Raw genomic sequence first — 21,278 nt, 5'->3', positions numbered from 1 at the left:
GTAAGTGCCATATATTTACATTTTGTTATACCCCAACCTCTTGATATTGCTTTTTACAAAGTCCATAGCTACTTAGCAATCCTATTATAGAGAAACATCTATCAATTTGATTTATTTTCCTATCCTTTCTTTAAACTGAGGCCTCATTAATCCTACTAAACTCTTAAGAGCCTAGAGAACATTTCTTGCATACATGGTAAGATATTTCGGAAACCAAATGATTGTGAGCAGTACAATATAGCAGTGCTCTGTACTGTGTAACTGCAGAATATGTTCTGCACGTGGTTTTCATTTAGGTTCATGCTGGAACATTTTTATTTTATGGCCAAGTCAAAGACAACTTTCTAAGCTTACTTGTACATGTAAGGCTGTATTGACAAGAAGAGTGCTAGAGCTGCTTCTATCTTGTGGTGTGAGTATCGCAGTTTCAGAACTCTGTTGGTACCAGTCACCACCCTAAGCAGCCTATTTGTTTTCCTTATTTCCCTCGAAAATCTTGCGTACATGGCAGTTTCCACATGATTTAAGTAAATTGTCTTTTTAAAAAAGCCTGAATGCAGGAGATATCAGCGTTCGAGATACTTGTGCTGCAGGTCACAGTCCTCATGTTTTTTTCAAATACCATTAGCCATTGTAGCCCATGGGTTATAGTATCACTGGAGAGGGACATTCGGATCCAACTTTGGATAACTGGAAAGTGAAGACTTTGGCTGACAGACTTCATAACTGAGAAAGGGCTTTCCTTGTACCAGAGGTGTCACTTGGGTTAGTGACAATCGTGTGCTTGAAAGTCCCCCTGCGCACACTCGAAAAGGGGGCTTGGCTTCACAGGAAGGGGGCATGGCCCTGTGGCCCAATCCCTGTTTTCATCACTCCGGGCGTGCCCAGCATTCCCAGGGATGTTGGGCTACGCCCATAGGCTCCTCTGGCTGCACTGCTAGCTCCTACACTGTGACAGGAGCTGAGTACTGCACGTAATGTACCAGTGTAGCCCCCAGCTCCTGTCACTGAGGAGGAGTCAGCATTTTTAGGTCAACCCTCGGAGAGTGACACCCGGGTGCGGCCTGCAGCCCCCTAGTCATGCTACTGCCTGGTACAGCCTTCTTTCAGAAGCGCTGTCCTGCAAGCAGAGATTGTTAAATAACTCAAAGCTAACCAATGCAAAATAAACGTGTATATGTAAGGGAGAATTCCATGGTACTGTAAATCATAAATAGGCCACTAATAGTTCAATAACTACAGATGGAATTGCAGCACAATGCAAGGAGGAGGGCATGTGATACCGCTGTTCACACCACCAGTTAAATACTGCTAATACAAGACTGCAAGAGGAAACACAAGTGAACAGGGCCAGATTAAGGCTGGAGGGGGCCCTGGGGCAATGATGTTGTGTGGGCTTCCACTAGGAAAAGTGATGGCAAATCCTGAGCACCCCTCCATTAACTAACACACACACAATAGCTGACAGTGTGCCACAGCAGCAGCACACCTGGCCGGACCTCACACACACACACTACCTGACAGTGCACCACAGCAGCAGCACACCTGGCTCAGTGTCAGTGTCTCGCGGCATGTCACTGCATGATCTTGCGAGACTGACTGCTGTACACTGGACGCTGGGGAGCTCCTCGGTGGCCACAGCTGGAGGGGGACAGCTCTGTTCTGCTTCACACAGAATGTGGGGACCCCGGGATGACAACGTCTGTCGCCCCTCCTTTAATCCGACCCTGCAAGTGATTTGTGTCACACTATTTTTCCACCTGCATTTATTTTTAGAGCAGGGTGGCAGCAGTAGATTTACTGATTCACCAGCCAGTCCTGGTTTCCTGTGAGTACGCATGATACATGCACACTGAGGTGGAAGCCAGGAATTGGGCTCTTAGTGGCAGTTTTGTTGTTGTTGTTGTTGTTGTTGTTGTTGTCAAGTGCCATCAAGTCGCTGCCGACTTATGGTGACCCTATGGATAGCTGTCCTGAACTACAGTAATTTTGATCTTCTGTCAAGCGGCTCAATGTTTTTTATAGTGTGTTATCCATAGTTGTTGTGATTGTATTAATCCATCTCGCTGCTGCTCTTCCCTTTTTTCGTTTGCCTTCAACTTTTCCAAGCATAATGGGGTAAATTTACTAAGATTCGTATTTTCCCGTTTGAGGTCAAAGTTCAATCACGAATGACATCGAAAGTGTAAATATGCAACTTTTTGAATTGATTACGACTAATTTACTAAGCTGCCGTATTCTGCATTTTCGGGTTTTCCGATGTCGATGTCATTCGTTTTTTTTGGCAGTGTTTTACGTGAGTGACTTGTAAAACACTGCCGACTTTAATACAATGAATCTCGGCCGGATCTGAGAGATCCGTGCTGGGCTTCATTGTGCACTTTGTTAAAAAAAAAAAAAAAGTTTAAACTTAAAAAAAAAATTGTGTGGGGTCCCCCCTCCTAAGGCAAACCAGCCTCGGGCTCTTTGAGCCGATCCTGGTTGCAGAAATATGGGGAAAAAATGGACAGGGGTTCCCCCATATTTAAACAACCAGCATCGGGCTCTGCGCCTGGTCCTGGTTCCAAAAATACGGGGAACAAAAAGAGTAGGGGTCCCCCGTATTTTTGAAACCAGCACCGGGCTCCACTAGCTGGACAGATAATGCCACAGCCGGGGGTCACTTTTATACAGTGCCTTGCGGCCGTGGCATCAAATATCCAACTAGTCACCCCTGGCCGGGGTACCCTGGGGGAGTGGGGACCCCTTCAATCAAGGGGTCCCCCCCCCCAGCCACCCAAGGGCCAGGGGTGAAGCCCGAGGCTGTCCCCCCCATCCAATGGGCTGCGGATGGGAGGCTGATAGCCTTTGTTCAAAGTGATTGATATTGTTTTTAGTAGCAGTACTACAAGGCCCAGCAAGCCTCCCCCGCAAGCTGGTACTTGGAGAACCACAAGTACCAGCATGCGGCGGAAAAATGGGCCCGCTGGTACCTGTAGTACTACTACTAAAAAAATACCCCAATAAAGACAACACACACACACACACCTTGAAAGTATAACTTTAATACATACATGCACACCAACATACATACATACTTACCTATGTTCCCACGCAGGTCGGTCCTCTTCTCCAGTAGAATCCATGGTGTACCTGTAGAAAAAATTATACTCACATAATCCAGTGTAGAGGGCTCCTCTGCTTGTAATCCTTTTGTAATCCACGTACTTGAAAAAATAAAAAAAACGGATACCCGACCTCGCACTGAAAGGGGCCCCATGTTTTCACATGGGACCCCTTTCCCCGAATGCCAGAAACCCACTCTGACTGATGTCTAAGTGGGTTTCTTCAGCCAATCAGGGAGCGCCACGTTGTGGCACCCTCCTGATCGGCAGTGTGCTCCTGTACTGTCTGACAGGCGGCACACGGCAGTGTTACAATGTAGCGCCTATGCGCTCCATTGTAACCAATGGTGGGAACTTTCAGGTCAGCGGTTGACTGAAAGTGACCTCACCGCTGACCTGAAAGTTCCCACCATTGGTTACAATGGAGCGCATAGGCGCTACATTGTAACACTGCCGTGTGCCGCCTGTCATACAGTACAGGAGCACACAGCCGATCAGGAGGGTGCCACAACGTGGCGCTCCCTGATTGGCTGAAGAAACCCACTTAGACATCAGTCAGAGTGGGTTTCTGGCATTCGGGGAAAGGGGTCCCATGTGAAAACATGGGTCCCCTTTCAGTTCGTGGTCGGGTGTCCGTTTTTTTTTTTTTTTCAAGTACGTGGATTACAAAAGGATTACAAGCAGAGGAGCCTTCAACCATGGATTATGTGAGTATAATTTTTTCTACAGGTACACCATGGATTCTACTGGAGAAGAGGACCGACCTGCGTGGGAACATAGGTAAGTATGTATGTATGTTGGTGTGCATGTATGTATTAAAGTTATACTTTCAAGGTGTGTGTGTGTGTGTGTGTTGTCTTTATTGGGGTATTTTTTTAGTAGTAGTAGTACTACAGGTACCAGCGGGCCCATTTTTCCGCCGCATGCTGGTACTTGTGGTTCTCCAAGTACCAGCTTGCGGGGGAGGCTTGCTGGGCCTTGTAGTACTGCTACTAAAAACAATATCAATCACTTTGAACAAAGGCTATCAGCCTCCCATCCGCAGCCCATTGGATGGGGGGGACAGCCTCCTTGATTGAAGGGGTCCCCACTCCCCCAGGGTACCCCGGCCAGGGATGACTAGTTGGATATTTGATGCCACGGCCGCAAGGCACTGTATAAAAGTGACCCCCGGCTGTGGCATTATCTGTCCAGCTAGTGGAGCCCGGTGCTGGTTTCAAAAATACGGGGGACCCCTACTCATTTTGTTCCCCGTATTTTTGGAACCAGGACCAGGCGCAGAGCCCGGTGCTGGTTGCTTAAATATGGGGGAACCCCTGTCAATTTTTTACCCATATTTTTGCAACCAGGGCCGGCTCAAAGAGCCCGAGGCTGGTTTGGTTTAGGAGGGGGGACCCCACGCATTTTTTTTTTGTAAATTTATAACATTTCCCTCCCCCTTCCCACTGAAAAACATGCACGGATCTCATGGATCCGTGCATGCCTATACAAACGCGGGATAAAAAAGCAGGTCTGTTTTTTTTTTAGCACTTTTTCACGATTTGTATTTTATCACGGCAGTGTTTGGCTATTGTCGGCAGTGTTTGTGTTTTGCACTTTTTAGTAAATTCCCGATTTCTACCAAATTGCAGGCGTATTTGACCGATGGTGTATTGATTCGTGATTTTTTCCTAGGACTTCCAAAATATTACGAATGCCCTCATCACTGCCGAGATTTTTGCTTAGTAAATTACCGAGATGACACTTTGAAGAAAAAACGGCATCTCGGTCAAAATCGGGACCTTAGTAAATATACCCCAATGTCTTTCTCTAGGAATCCTTTTCTTCACATGATGAGTCCAAAGTAGGCATAGCTCTCAGTATCACTGATGCACACAAGCCCTCGTGGCATGACAAGTTGATAACCCAAGCAAGTGCGTGGTAGTGTTTTACTAAAACAAAAATAATCTAAAAACAAAATAATTAAAATGCATTGAAAAAAAATAGAAAATAACTATTGTAATATATTTTTCAAAGGAAAAATATGTCTATTTCCACCGGTTCCTCTATTATTGCCTTCCTGATGGCAATAATGATAGTAGGACTGCGGTGGTACTCTACTGGTGCTGCCCTTGTTATCTAGGTTTCCCACGCTTTGCACTTATGTTTAATTCGACCTCCTAATATAAAAATATCATTCTTTGGAGGGTTCTCTTGGTGGTAGCTACCCTGAAATAGTTCTACTTTTTTAAATGTCAGTTACCAGATCTCACACCCCTATGTCCAAATGCATAAAAATATGTAACCGATGCAGTTCCTTTGTGTTTACCCTTTTTGTGCATACTCTTAAATGTATGATCTTTATCTGGTATATACAATAATAACAATATACTGTATTTTAACATTATTATGAGATAGGCTACATGAAGCAAACAACAAGATTATTAAAATAACAGTTTAAACCCCATATAAAGTAATCTCTTATGGTAATCTTAGTTCCACTTCTCTCAAAGTAACCGTAGTTCCAGCTAATTAAGACGTTACGCACAGTAATCTTAGTTCCCTCTAAGTTAAAATGTTGAATGACAAGCAGAGAAATTCCCCCTTTAGTAGTGTGGAAAAAAATGTTTTGAAACTTTTCTTTCTCTTACGTCCTAGAGGATGCTGGGGACTCCGTAAGGACCATGGGGTATAGATGGGCTCCGCAGGAGACATGGGCACTATAAAGAACTTTTGAATGGGTGTGCACTGGCTCCTCCCTCTATGCCCCTCCTCCAGACCTCAGTTGGATCCTGTGCCCAGAGGAGATTGGGTGCATTACAGGGGAGCTCTTCTGAGTTTCTCTGATAAAGAATTTTGTTAGGTTTTTTATTTTCAGGGAGCACTGCTGGCAACAGGTTCCCTGCATCGTGGGACTGAGGAGAGAGAAGCAGACCTACTTAAGTGATAGGCTCTGCTTTTTAGGCTACTGGACACCATTAGCTCCAGAGGGAGTTGGAACACAGGTCTCCCCTCGCTGTTCGTCCCAGAGCCGCGCCGCCGTCCTCCTCGCAGAGCCGGAAGATAGAAGCTGGGTGAGTATTAGAAGAAAAGAAGACTTCAAGGCAGCAGAAGACTTCAGATCTTCACTGAGGCTGCGCGCCATTGCTCCCACACACTACACACACTAGCGGGCACTGATGGGTGCAGGGCGCAGAGGGGGCGCCCTGGGCAGCAATAAACACCTCTAATTCTGGCATTATAAGGTTAGACACTGCAGAGTCAGTAATTCTATAAATCCCCTGCCAGTTTGTGATATTTTGAGCGGGACCGAAGCCCGCCGCTGGAGGGGGCGGAGCTTGGTCCCTCAGCACTAACCAGCGCCATTTTCTCCACAGAGATCTGCAGAGAAGCTGGCTCTCCGGTCTCTCCCCTGCTGAACACGGTGACACAGGGCTGAAAAGAGGAGGGGGGGCACTTGTAAGGCGCAGTGAGTGTATTAACAGAGTGATTAAGATAAAAGCGCTATTATCTGGGACATTATTTTCCAGTGTCAGTTGGCGCTGGGTGGGTGCTGGCATACTCTCTCTCTGTCTCTCCAAAGGGCCTTATTGGGGAACTGTCTCCTTATAACTATATCCCTGTGTGTGTGGGGGTGTCGGTACGAGTGTGTTGGCATGTCTGATGCGGAAGGCTCAGCTAAGGAGGAGGTGGAGCAGATGATTGTGGTGTCTCCGTCGGCAACGCCGACTCATGATTGGATGGACATGTGGAATGTTTTAAATGCAAATGTGACCTTATTACATAAGAGATTGGACAAAGCAGAGTCCAGAGAAAAAGCTGGGAGTCAATCTGCCGCTTCGACTGGGTCACCGGGCCCTTCTGGGTCTCAGAAACGTCCCCTATCCCAAATAGCAGACACTGATACCGACACGGATTGTGACTCCAGTGTCGACTACGATGATGCGAGGTTCCACCCAAGGGTGGTCAAAAGTATTCATTATATGATTATTGCAATAAAAGATGTTTTGCATATCACTGATGACCCCTCGGTCCCTGACACGAGGGTGCGCATGTATAAGGAAAAGAAACCTGAGGTAACCTTTCCCCCATCCCATGAGCTTAACAAGTTATTTGAAAAAGCTTGGGAAACTCCTGCTAAAAAATAGCAGATTCCCAAAAGGATTCTTATGGCGTATCCTTTCCCTGCACAGGACAGGGTACGTTGGGAATCCTCACCCAGGGTGGACAAGGCTTTAACACGCCTGTCCAAGAAGGTGGCGCTACCATCTCCGGACACGGCAGCCCTCAAGGATCCTGCTGATCGCAGACAGGAAACTACTTTAAAGTCTATTTATGCGCATACAGGTGCTTTGCTCAGACCGGCAATAGCATCGGCATGGGTGTGTAGTGCAGTTGCAGCTTGGACAGATATCTTGTCAGCTGACCTTGATACCCTAGAAAGGGATACCATTTTATTGACCTTATATATATATATATCTTATATATGAGGGACGCTCAAAGAGACGTTGGGCTGCTGGGTTCGAGAGCTAATGCCATGGCGATTGCTGCTAGGCGAGCCCTGTGGACCCGCCAATGGACGGGTGATGCTGACTCAAAGAAGCATATGGAGGTTTTGCCATACAATGGTGAAGTTTTATTTGGGGAAGGTCTCGCAGACCTGGTTGCCACAGCTACTGCGGGTAAATCTACCTTTTTGCCTTTTGTTCCCCCACAGCAAAAGAAAACTCCACAATATCAGATGTAGTCCTTTCGGTCGCATAAGTCCAGAAGAGGTCGGGGCTCATCTTTCCTCGCCAGAGGTAAGGGTAGAGGAAAGAGAGCTAGTTCCCAGGAGCAGAAGTCCTCCCCGACTTCTACTAAATCCACCGCATGACGCTGGGGCTCCACTGAGGGAGTCCGCACCGGTGGGGGCACGTCTTCGACTCTTCAGCCAGGTCTGGGTTCTGTCCCGACGTGGATCCCAAGGCTACAAACTGGAATTCGAAGAGGTGCCCCCTCGACGATTTTTCAAGTCGGCCTTGCCAGCTTCTTCCCCAGAGAGGGAAGTAGTGTTAGCTGCAATTCAAAAGCTGTATCAACAGCAAGTGATTGTCAAGGTTCCCCTGGTCCAACATGGTAAAGGGTACTATTCGACCCTGTTCGTGGTCCCGAAGCCGGATGGTTCGGTCAGACCCATTTTAAATCTAAAATCCCTAAACCTGTACTTGAAAAAGTTAAAATTCAAGATGGAATCGCTCCGGGCTGTGATCTCCAGTCTGGAAGGGGGGGATTTTATGGTGTCACTCGACATAAAGGATGCATACCTTCATGTCCCCATATATCCTCCTCATCAGGCGTACCTGAGATTCGCTGTACGGGACTGTCATTACCAGTTTCAGATGTTGCCGTTTGGGCTTTCCACGACCCCGAGGATTTTCACCAAGGTGATGGCAGAGATGATGGTGCTCCTGCGCAGCAGGGAGTCACAATTATTACATACTTGGACGATCTCCTGATAAAAGCAAGATCGAGAGATCAATTGCAGAAGAACGTGTCGCTCTCCTTGAGAGTGCTACAACAACACGGTTGGATTCTCAATCTGCCAAAGTCTTCCAACGACTCGACTATCATTCCTAGGCATGATTCTGGACATGGGACAGAAGAGGGTTTTTTTCCCGATGGAAAAAGCCCAGGACCTTCAGAACATGGTCAGAGACTTGCTAAAACCAAAAAGAGTGTCTGTTCATCAATGCACTCGAGTTCTGGGGAAAATGGTGGCAGCCTACGAGGCCATCCCCTTCGGCAGGTTTCATGCAAGGACGTTTCAGTGGGACCTCCTGGACAAGTGGTCAGGGTCCCATCTTCTAATACATCGGAAGATAAGCCTGTCCCCCTGGGCCAGGGTGTCTCTCCTGTGGTGGCTGCAAAGTGCTCACCTTCTAGAAGGTCGCAGGTTCGGCATTCAAGACTGGGTTCTGGTGACCACGGACGCGAGCCTCCGAGGATGGGGAGCAGTCACGCAAGGAAGAAATTTTCAGGGGCTATGGTCAAGCCAGGAGGCTTGTCTACATATCAACGTACTGGAATTGAGGGCCATATACAACGGCCTACAACAAGCGGAGAATCTTCTTCGCGACCTACCGGTTCTGATTCAATCAGACAACGTCACAGCCGTGGCTCATGTGAATCGCCAAGGCGGGACAAGGAGCAGAGTGGCAATGGCGGAAGCCACCAGGATTCTTCGATGAGCGGAAAATCACGTAAGCGCTCTGTCAGCAGTCTTCATTCCGGGAGTGGACAACTGGGAAGCAGACTTCCTCAGCAGACACGATCTCCATCCAGAAGAGTGGGGACTTCATCAAGACGTTTTTACAGAGATAACAAGTCTTTGGGGAATTCCTCACATAGACATGATGGCATCACGCCTCAACAAGAAGCTTCGGAGGTATTGTGCCAGGTCAAGGGACCCTCAGGCAGTAGCGGTAGACGCCCTGGTGACACCTTGGGTGTTTCAGTTGGTCTATGTGTTCCCCCCTCTTCCTCTCATCTCAAATATATTGAGAATCATAAGACAAAAAAGAGTGAAAACAATCCTCATTGTTCCAGATTGGCCTCGAAGGGCCTGGTATTCAGATCTTCAGGAGATGCTCACAGAAGATCCATGGCCTCTTCCTCTCAGGGAGGACCTGTTACAACAGGGGCCCTGCGTGTTCCAAGACTTACCGCGGTTACGTTTGATGGCATGGCGGTTGAACACCGAATCCTAGCTGGGAAAGGTATTCCGGAGGAAGTCATCCCTACTCTGATAAAGGCTAGGAAGGAGGTGACGGCAAAACATTATCACCGTATCTGGAGGAAATATGTTTCTTGGTGTGAAGCCAAGAATGCTCCTATGGAAGATTAACATCTGGGCCGTTTTCTCCACTATCTACAGACAGGAGTGGATATGGGCCTAAAATTAGGCTCCATTAAGGTACAGATTTCGGCCCTGTCTATTTTCTTTCAGAAGGAATTGGCTTCTCTCCCAGAAGTCCAGACTTTTGTAAAGGGAGTGCTGCACATCCAGCCTCCTTTTGTGCCCCCAGTGGCACCTTGGGACTTTACCGTGGTGTTGCGGTTACTGAAGTCTCACTGGTTTGAACCTCTTCAAACAGTTGAATTGAAATTTCTCACTTGGAAGGTGGTCATGTTGTTTGCCTTGGCATCTGCAAGGCAGGTGTCCGAATTGGCGGCCTTGTCTCACAAGAGCCCCTATTTGATCTTCCATGTGGATAGAGCAGAGTTGAGGACACGTCCTCAATTTTTGCCTAAGGTGGTTTTCTTCATTTCATATGAACCAACCTATTGTGGTGCCTGTGGCTACGGGTGACTTGGAGGATTCCAAGTCCCTGGATGTAGTCAGGGCCTTAAAAATCTATGTAGCCAGGACGGCTCGGGTTAGGAAAACAGAAGCACTGTTTGTCCTGTATGCAGCCAACAAAGTTGGCGCTCCTGCTTCGAAGCAGACTATTGCTCGCTGGATCTGTAACACGATTCAGCAGGCTTATTCTACGGCGGGTTTGCCGTTAATAAATTCAGTAAAGGCACATTCCACTAGGAAGGTGGCCTCTTCTTGGGCTCTCAGCTTTACAGCTTTGCCGAGCAGCTACCTGGTCAGGTTCAAACACTTTTGCAAAGTTCTATAAGTTTGATACCCTGGCTGATGAGGACCTTGCGTTTGCTCAGTCGGTGCTGCAGAGTCGTCCGCACTCTCCCGCCTGGTCTGGAGCTTTGGTATAAACCCCATGGTCCTTACGGAGTCCCCAGCATCCTCTAGGACGTAAGGGAAAATAAGATTTTAAACCTACCGGTAAATCTTTTTCTCCTAGTCCGTAGAGGATGCTGGGCGCCCGTCCCAGTGCGGACAAAATCTGCAAGGCTTGTATATAGTTGTTGCTTCCATAAGGGTTATGTTACAGTTGAGATTAGTCTTTAGCTGATACTGTTTTGTTCATACTGTTAACTGGTTGCGTATATCCAGGTTATACGGTGTGGATAGTGTGGCTGGTATGAATCTTGCCCTTAGATTAACAAAATCCTTTCCTCGTGTTGTCCATCTCCTCTGGGCACAGTTTCTCTAACTGAGGTCTGGAGGAGGGGCATAGAGGGAGGAGCCAGGGCACACCCATTCAAAAGTTCTTTATAGTGCCCATGTCTCCTGCGGAGCCCGTCTATACCCCATGGTCCTTACGGAGTCCCCAGCATCCTCTACGGACTAGGAGAAAAAGATTTACCGGTAGGTTTAAAATCTTATTTTTTACCTGCCCGTTATCAGTATATTTCATACTTGCCAACTTAAAGCAGCCCTCTCCAATGGGCAGGCCTGGCAGAGCATTCACTTCATTATGGCCCCACTACAGCAGTTTGAGGCTGTAATTATCTGCAGTTGACAGCCACTGTGGGGCTACACATCATCGTGGACCTGTCCTACTGTTCACAGCTACGATTTGCTGCATTTTAGACAGGGGGGTGAAGTTGGGATGATACGATTCAGTGCAAATCATGAGTGGCAGCAGGAGAATGTCCAGGTCTGTCGGGGGTGCTGTAAAACTTCCAAGTATGGTATATATCATAGGCGCTTTCCATTCCAGTTTATGAACCAAAGTGGATGCCTAAAATCTTACACTGGATGTATTACTGAGGTTTCAATAATTTCCTATATGCCAGTGCCTTTTGAGTAGAGAAGTTGTGGGAATTTTGACTTAATGTTATCATATTATTCTCTTCATGGTAACAGAATAATAATCTCTTACAGATGGTATTCCATTATAGAGATGAATATAATTTGCTTTTATGCCACAATTATAGCTGATTGTTTGATTTGCATCTCTCTGTGATAAAAAGAAGGATTATGTCCATACTGCTTTACTATAGTGGTTTATCACAGTATTGACTATGGGGGTCATTCTGACCCGATTGCATGCTGCAGTTTACCGCAGCAGTGCGTTCGGGTCAGAACTGTGCATGCGCCGCGCCACAGTGTGCCAACACATGCCAGACGGCCGAAGGGCGTCGGGCCGCTACGATCGCCTCTGCCTGATTGACAGGCAGAGACGATCGCTGGGCGGGGGGGCGGCGTAACGGCGGTGTTTGGCAGCCATTTCGTAGGCGCGGTCCGGCCAACACAGGCGTGGCCAGACCGAATGGGGGGCGGGCCGCAGTGGCTGCATGACGTCACAAGCAGCCACAGCGGGCCGGGGAGCGATGAGTAGCTCCCGGCCAGCAAGCTAAAGCTGCGCTGGTCGGGAGCTACTCTTGAAGTGCAAAGGCATCGCCGTTGTGCGATGCCTTTGCACTTCTGCGGGGGGCGGCACTGACATGCGCGGCGGGAAAGCCCTGTGCTGGGCGTCCCCCCGCATGTCAGTGTGAATAATCGCAGCTGTTCTAAATTTAGCACAGCTACGATCATCTCGGAATGACCCCCAATATTTCATGCTTACAGTATTTATGTCTGTTTATTGTATGTCCTTAGCGAGGTACTTTTTTGTTCACTCACATTGGCGCAATTGTCTTCTCTTTTTTTAACACAAATTAATAAAAGTTGTACATTTTAATCTATATATACAAAAGGCAAAAAAGGAGGTTGACTCACTGATTGACTCATTATGAAATCTCTTAAACCACAAGCCTACAATCTTGAAATTGGCAGGTAGCTTGTCCTTATGTCCCAGGTGCTTGCTAAGGACCGGTTTTACAAATGTCACTGGCCAGCCACGGAAATCGACAAAAATGGATGAGTGTATGTATGTATGTATGTATCTATGTATATGTATATGTATGTTCCAGCATAACTCCGGAATGCGTGCAGCAATTTGCACCAAACTTGGTACACATATGACTTACATTTTGTGAACAAACACTGTGGGGGTAAGACACCCCTAGCACCCCTAGGGGTGGGGACAGCAGCACAGAGCATATCAGGAGACAGCATAACTCCGGAATGCCTGTACCAATTTACACCAAACTTGATACACATATGACTTACAATCTGGGAACAAACTCTGTGGGGATAAGACACCACAAGCACCCCTAGGCGTGGGACAGCAGCACAGAGTATAACATGAGACAGCATACCTCCAGAACGCCTGGACCAATTTACACCACACTTGGTACACATATGACTTACAATTAGGGAACAAATACTGTGCGGGTAAGACACCCCTAGTACCCCTAGGGGTGAGGCAGCAGCACAGAGTATTTCAGTAGACAGCATAACTCTGGAATGCCTACAGCAATTTACACCAAACTTAGTACACATATGACTTACAATCTGGGACCAAACACTGTGGGGGTAACACACCATACCTCCCAACTTCTGTGATCACAGGGGGCGGGGCCTCGGCTTAGGGGGCGGGACATCACACTACAATCCCCGTTTTTTTCCTGTTTTGGGGCGTGCCCAGCGCTCCTTTAGCAGCCCCTTCCTCTCCTCCCCGCACTGTTCAGATGCCGCACGGCATCTATTCAGTGATCACCGGCTGCTTTGCAAAGCAGAGCAGCGGTGATCACTGGATCCCCCAACAGCGCGCGCCTCTCCTGTGTCCCTCCTGGTCTCCGGCGGGTCTGTTAAAGGAAGTGCCGGTTCGTGAGCCAATCAGAGCTCACGAACGGCACTTCATTTATTAGACCCGCCGGAGACCCAGGAGGGACACAGGAGAGGCGCGCGCTGTGCCCTCCGTGTCCCTCCTTACAGCAGCGGAGGGAAGGAGGAGACCGCAGATCGACATGACGGATCTGCGCTAAATCAGTGGCGCCCCCGCAGCCCCTCGCCCCCAAGCCACTGTGAGGGCTGCTGGGGAAGTAGTTATGCCACTGGTTTCTAGATCGACAGGGTCTCTAGGTTGACTTGAACAAGGTCAACATGACTGAAGGTTGATAACGAGTTTTATGGTAAGAACTTACCCTTGTTAAAACTCTTTCTGCGAGGTACACTGGGCTCCACAAGTCTGGACAATGGGGTGTAGAGTAGGATCTTGATCCGAGGCACCAACAGGCTCAAAGCTTTGACCTTCTTCCCAAGATGCATAGCGCCGCCTCCTATATCACCCCGCCTCCCAGCACAGGAGCTCAGTTTAGTTAACCAGCCCAATGCAGTAGCAGGAAAAAAGACGACAACGGTTAGTAGCCACATACACCACACTCTCACGACAAGAGAAGTGTCAGCGGCTAATGTCATATCAACCCAAAGAAGCTAAGTGCGTCAGGGTGGGCGCCTTGTGGAGCCCAGTGTACCTCGCAGAAAGAGTTTTAAGAAGGGTAAGTTCTTACCATAAAACTCGTTTTCTGCTGCGAGGTACACTGGGCTCCACAAGTCTGGACAATGAAGATGTCCTAAAGCAGTTCCTTATGGGAAGGGACGCACTGTAGTGGGCACAAAAACCCGGCGTCCAAAGGAAGCATCCTGGGAAGCGGCAGTATCGAAGGCATAGAACCTTATGAACGTGTTCCCGGAGGACAACGTAGCCGCCTTGCACAATTGATCAAGGGTCGCACCACGTTGGGCCGCCCAAGAAGGTCCAACAGACCGAGTAGAATGGGCCGTAATGTGAACAGGAGCTGACAGACCAGCCTTCACATAAGCATGCGCAATCACCATTCTGATCCACCTGGCCAGGGTCTGCTTGTGAGCAGGCCAGCCACGTTTGTGAAATCCAAACAAAACAAAGAGAGAATCAGACTTTCGAATAGAAGCAGTTCTCTTCACATAGATACGGAGAGCCCGTACCACATCCAAAGACCGCTCTTTGGGAGACAAATCAGGAGAGACAAAAGCTGGAACCACAATCTCCTGATTAAGGTGGAACGAAGAAACCACCTTAGGCAAATATCCAGGACGAGTCCTAAGAACCGCCCGGTCACGGTGAAAAATCAGATATGGGGAACTACAAGACAAGGCACCCAAATCCGACACTCTTCTAGCAGAGGCAATCACCAACAGAACACCACCTTAAGGGAAAGCCACTTAAGGTCAGCTGAACCAAGAGGTTCAAATGGAGACTTTTGTTATGCCTCTAAAACCACCGACAAGTCCCAAGGAGCCACAGGCGGGACATAGGGAGGTTGGATACGCAACACACCCTGAGTGAAAGTATGAACATCAGGTAAAGTCGCAATTTTTCTCTGAAACCACACCGACAAGGCAGAAATATGAACCTTGAGGGAGGCCAGACGCAGGCCTAAATCTAGGCCCTGCTGTAGAAAAGCCAAAAGTTTGGCTGTACTAAACTTGGAAGCGTCATAATAGTTAGATGCGCACCAAACAAAGTAGGAATGCCAGACCCGATGGTAAATCCGAGCAGAGGCCGGTTTCTGGGCCCGCAACATAGTTTTAATGACCTCTTCAGAAAAACCCCTAGCTCTTAAGACGGAAGCTTCAAGAGCCACGCCGTCAAAGACAGCCGGGCTAGGTCCTGGTAGACACAGGGGCCCTGAACGAGGAGGTCTGGGCGTTGTGGAAGTAGAAGTGGACGCTCTGACGATAGGCCTTGCAGGTGTGAGAACCAGTGCCATCTGGGCCACGCCGGAGCTATGAGAAGCAGATTTCCTTTTTCTTGCTTGAACTTCCGAATTACCCTGGGCAGGAGTGACACCGGAGGGAACACGTACGGCAGCCGAAACCTCCACGGCACTGTCAGCGCATCCACGAATGTTGCTTGAGGATCCCTTGTCCTTGCTCCGAAGACCGGAACCTTGTGATTGTGTCGAGACGCCATCAGATCCACATCTGGAAGACCCCACCTTTCCACGAGGAGTTGAAACACTTCTGAATGGAGGCCCCACTCGCCGGCATGCACGTCCTGACGACTGAGAAAGTCCGCTTCCCAATTCAGGACTCCCGGAATGAATATTGCCGGTAGATGGCGTTCTGCCCAACATAAAATCCGTGAGGCTTCCTTCATTGCCAAACGGCTTTGAGTGCCGCCTTGATGATTTATGTAAGCCACTGTGGTGGCGTTGTCCGACTGTACTTGAACAGGACGGTTCTGAATCAAATGCTGGGCTAGGTTCAACGCATTGAAGACCGCCCGCAATTCCAGAATGTTGATCGAGAGGAGAGATTCCTCCTTGGTCCACCGACCCTGCAAGGAGTGCTGCTCCAGCACCGCGCCCCAACCTCTTAGACTGGCATCTGTCGTCAACAGGACCCAGTTGGATATCCAGAAGGGACGGCCTCTGCACAATTGTCGGTCCTGGAGCCACCAGAGCAGCGACAGACGGACCTGCGGAGTCAAAGAGATAATTTGAGACCTGATCCGGTGAGGCAGGCCGTCCCACTTGGCTAGAATCAGCTTCTGGAGGGGGCGAGAATGGAATTGAGTCTACTCCACCATGTCGAATGCTGATACCATGAGGCCCAGTACCTGCATTGCCGAATGTATCGACACTTGCGGACGAGAAAGGAAGCAACGAATCCTGTCCTGAAGTTTCAGGACTTTCTCCTGAGACAAGAACAACCCCTGGTTGTGAGTGTCCAACAGCGCACCCAGATGCACCATGCTCTGAACAGGGACCAGGGAGGATTTCTTCCAGTTGATGAGCCACCCGTGGGCTTGTAGAAACCAGACCCTCATATCCAGATGATGCAGGAGAAGATCTGGGGAATTTGCCAGGATTAACAAGCCGTCCAGATACGGCAGTATCCTGACCCCTTGACGGCGGAGTACCACCGCCATCACCGCCATAACTTTGGTGAATACTCGCGGAGCCGAAACTGGTGATGGAGGTTGCCAATAGCGAACCTCAGGTATTGTTGATGTGACACTGCTATAGGAATATGCAGGTAAGCATCCTGTATGTCCAGGGAGACCATGTAGTCCCCAGGTTCCAAGGCCAGAACTATAGAGCGAAGGGTTTCCATACGGAACTTGGAAACCTTCACAAACTTGTTCAGTGCCTTGAGGTTGAGAATGGGTCGGGAGGACCCATTCGGTTTCGGGACTAGAAACAGCGGAGAATAGTACCCCCGGCCCCTCTGAGCAAGAGGCACCTGTACTACGACTTCTGTATCCAGGAGGGTCTGTACCACCGAATGCAGAGTGTTTGCCTTTGTCTGGTCCGACGGGATGTCTGTCTGGCAAAATCAATGAGGGGGTCGGTTTTTGAAGGCTATGGCGTAACCCCGAGTGATGACTTCCCGTACCCAGGCATCTGAAGTGGTCTTCAACCATTCCTGGGTATACACTAGAAGCCGGACCCCCACCCTGGGATCCCCCAGGGGGAGGCCCGCCCCGTCATGCAGCAGGCTTCTAGGTCTTGGCTGCTGGCTGACGGGCAGACAGGCTCTTTTGGGCTTCGGCTTACCAGGTTTGGAAGTGCGGGCCTGCTTGTGGTACGCCTGACCTTTTGCTTTACCTAAAGGACGAAAGGGGCGAAAGGACGTGCCTTTGACCTTCGACACAGAAGGAGCTGTATTAGGCAGACAGGCAGTTTTGGCAGTAGCCAAGTAAGCCACTATCTTATTTAAGTCCTCCCCAAACAAAATATCCCCCTTGAAAGGGAGTACTTCCAGGGTTTTTCTAGAGTCCAGATCCACAGACCAGGATCTCAGCCACAATATCCTGCGAGCCAGGACTGACGTAGTAGAGGTCTTGGCTGCTAGGATACCGGCATCAGAAGCCGCCTGTTTAATATAGCGAGAAGCTGTGACAATATATGACAAGCATTGTCTAGCATGGTCAGAGGAGATTTCAGCTTCTAACTCCAAGGCCCATGCTTCAATAGCCTCTGTCGCCCATGTAGCCGCAATAGTGGGCCTTTGTGCAGCACCCGTGAGGGTGTAAATCGCTTTTAGACAACCCTCGACACGTTTATCCGTAGGCTCTTTTAGAGACGTGACGGTAGTGACAGGTAGAGCTGAGGAAACCACCATCCTAGCCACATGTGAGTCTACTGGAGGAGGCGTTTCCCAATTCTTAGACAGCTCTGGCGTGAGGGGATAGCGAGCCAGCATCTTCTTTTGAGGCACAAACTTCGTACCCGGGCTTTGCCAGGGTTCCTGACGTATATCCACTAGGTGGTCAGAGTGAGGTAAAACTTGTTTAACCACCTTCTGACGCTTGAACCTATCTGGTTTCTTATGAGGAACGGATGGCTCGGGATCATCCGTAATCTGCAGAATTAACTTAATAGCCTCCAAAAGATCAGGAACATCCACATGTGAACTACCCTCCCCATCAGCCGTATCTGAGTCAGAACCTGTGGGGTCAGTGTATGTGCTGTCTTCATCAGACGAGATGTCAGTGACAGCAGTGGATTGTGAGGAGACGAGCGCTCGCTCAGAGGACCTCTTGGACTTAGGCGAGCGTTGGTCAGACTTTTTAGTAGTCAGGGATTGGTTCAACTTCTTTAATTGAGCAGATAAATCATCCGCCCACGGCGGGTTAGCTGCAGGGACCACATGCAGTTGTACCGGCATTGGGGGTACCATAGGGGGTGTTAGTTTATGAACTAGCGTATGCAGAAGCGTGGAAAAAGCGGCCCACAGAGGGTCAGTATGTGCCTCCGTTGCCACAGTCCCACTGGGGGGCAAGGAGCCCCCAGAACCAGAGCCCACAGCTGCTATATTCTCCCCATATATGCCTGTGGCTTCAGCAACACCAGCAGTGTGTTCCGCCCCAGAACCGTTACCCTCAGAAGCAGACATGATATAACTTTCAGTATGAGGTAACACAGTACAATTATTAGCAGCACTATATCCCTAAACCCAAACCCCTGCGCAGTGTAGTCAGCACCAGCAGAGATAAAGGAGAGATATGGTGACTAAATCACAGAGAAAAATACGTAATACAGTATATCTTTGTGAATATCCTATATTAAATAACACCTGACGCACCAAGCCCCCTCAGGTTATAGAATATAGGTATAGCAAGTTGAGTGAAAGACACGAGATGGACACCACTCAGCTATCAATGCACATACAAATAGTCACAGTTTGTACAATGCAGCAGGGACGTGCAGTCAGGGGAGGCAGTGCCTCCCCTGTTATTAATAAGTAAAATAATGCAAAGAAGATACTTATGACACATATTCTGTGTCATAAGTATACGCTTTAGTCTTTACATTATTTTAATCATTTTTACTTTTTAAAAAACAGTCTTTAGTGTGTTTCGGAGGCACTTTTGCCAGTGCCTCCTGCTATCAATGTAAAATGTCCGGATGCGGGGGGCGGGGCTAAGCATCGGGCAGTAAAAGCCCATTCAAAAAATCAACTGAAGCGGCACTAGTACAAGTGCCTCTTTGACAGGGGGCGTGCTTTCAGCTTATATGAAAGCACACCCCTGTCACTGATACTGATTTGATTGGCCAGTGGCGGATTAAGGGTATAGGGGGAAAGACACACACATCATATAGTTTTTAATAATAATCGTTATTAACACCTGCAGCCGCCTATTCGCTCCCTGCTCGCCTATCCCCCAGTAATGCAGTGCAGTCCGGACAGAGGGGAAGGAGGAGTCGAGATACCCTCTCCCCTCGGCAGTCGGCTCCCATTAAGCAGGCTACCAGCGGCTCCCTGACCAGCCCCAGTGCAACCCTAAGAGGAGAGGACGAGCAGCGCGCACCGCACAAGACCCAACCCCCCCCCCCCCGCACGGACAGAAAGCGGAAGTAGGAAGAGCCGGAGAGGACGAGCAGCACACGCACCGCACAAGATCCTCCCCCCCCCCCCCCCCCCCCTACCGCACGGCGCACGGACAGCAGGCGGAGGTAGGAAGACCCGGAGAGGACGAGCAGCACGCGCACCGCACAAGAACAAGATCCCCCCCCCTCCCCCCGCCCGCACGGCGCACGGACTCCTCATCTGCTTGGTGTGAGGCATCTGGAGCAGAGGAGAGCTGCTTGTGAGTAGGAGGGAGAGACGGCGGCCGGGACCGGGAGCTACAGGAAGCAGATGAGGTGACATTCATGTTTAACTGCCCACTCCTTCCCAGCACTGCTTCTCATCCTGCCACCCCACTCAGCATCATTACTCCCATCCTGCCCCCCCCCCACTCAGCATCATTACTCCCATCCTGCCCCCCCCCACTCAGCATCATTACTCCCATCCTGCCCCCCCCCCACTCAGCATCATTACTCCCATCCTGCCCCCCCACTCAGCATCATTACTCCCATCCTGCCCCCCCCCACTCAGCATCATTACTCCCATCCTGCCCCCCCACCCCACTCAGCATCATTACTCCCATCCTGCCCCCCCCACTCAGCATCATTACTCCCATCCTGCCACCCCCCCCACTCAGCATCATTACTCCCATCCTGCCCCCCCACCCCACTCAGCATCATTACTCCCATCCTGCCCCCCCCCACTCAGCATCATTACTCCCATCCTGCCCCCCCACCCCACTCAGCATCATTACTCCCATCCTGCCCCCCCCACTCAGCATCATTACTCCCATCCTGCCCCCCCACCCCACTCAGCATCATTACTCCCATTCTGCTCCCCCCCTAATTACACAATTGCTCCCATCCTGCCCCCCCCACCTAGCACAATTGCTCCCATCCTGCCCTCCCTGCTCTGCACCAATACTGTCATCCTGCCCACCTTGCTCCACACCACTACTCCCATCCTATCCTCTCTACTCTGCACCACTGATCTCATTCTGCCGCCCTGCTCTGCACTACTACTCCTATTGTCCTGCCCCCTTGCCCCACACTTCTCCTCCTATCTTACTTCCCTGAGCCACATTACTATTCCTCCTATCCTGCCCCTTTCTCTGCACTACTCTTCCTACTATCCTGTCCCATTGCTCCACACTACTATTCCGCCTATCCTGCCCCTTTCTCTGCACTACTCCTCCTATCATGCCCCATAGCTCCACACTACTCCTCCTACTCAGCACTACTCCTCCTCCTATCCTGTCCCTTTGCCCCACACTAATGTTCCTCCTATCTTATCCCCCTGCTCCGCACTACTCCTCCTCCTATCCTGCCCCCTGCTCTGCAATACTACTCCCATCCTGCCCGCTGCTCCATGTACTGTGCGATGTGACCCGATGACGTCACACCATGCGAACGGCCGCCTATCTGTCTGTGTTCTCCTGCTAGACCCACCAACTCCACTGATGAGGCTGAGAGACAGTGAAGGGCGGGCGACTGGGAGGCACAGTGAGAAGGGTGGGAGGCTCTACCTGGCGTCACCCTCTCTCCGTCACCCACAGCTGCCACCGACTGCAGTCACCC

The 21,278-nt window shown here is 49.6% G+C and overlaps 1 protein-coding gene across 3 annotated transcripts in view; it reads left to right on the top strand.

The window, feature by feature from the left end:
* Positions 1 to 21,278, top strand: part of ITPRID1 (ITPR interacting domain containing 1) — a 478,387-nt gene that overhangs the window by 207,585 nt on the left and 249,524 nt on the right. Inside the window, exon 1 of one of the 3 annotated variants that reach the window (XM_063922571.1) lies at positions 19,769 to 19,997. The exons of the other annotated variants lie outside the window; for them this stretch is intronic. Coding sequence (XP_063778641.1) covers positions 19,993 to 19,997 — 5 coding nt within the window. The 5' untranslated portion in view covers positions 19,769 to 19,992. Of the gene's footprint in view, positions 1 to 19,768; positions 19,998 to 21,278 lie in introns of those variants that run through there. 3 annotated transcript variants of the gene reach the window in all.

This window comes from Pseudophryne corroboree, chromosome 5, assembly GCF_028390025.1.
Source record: "Pseudophryne corroboree isolate aPseCor3 chromosome 5, aPseCor3.hap2, whole genome shotgun sequence".
Taxonomy (NCBI): domain Eukaryota; kingdom Metazoa; phylum Chordata; class Amphibia; order Anura; family Myobatrachidae; genus Pseudophryne; species Pseudophryne corroboree.
Note: the sequence above shows the minus strand (reverse complement) of the source record. Positions and strands in the feature narration are given on the sequence as shown.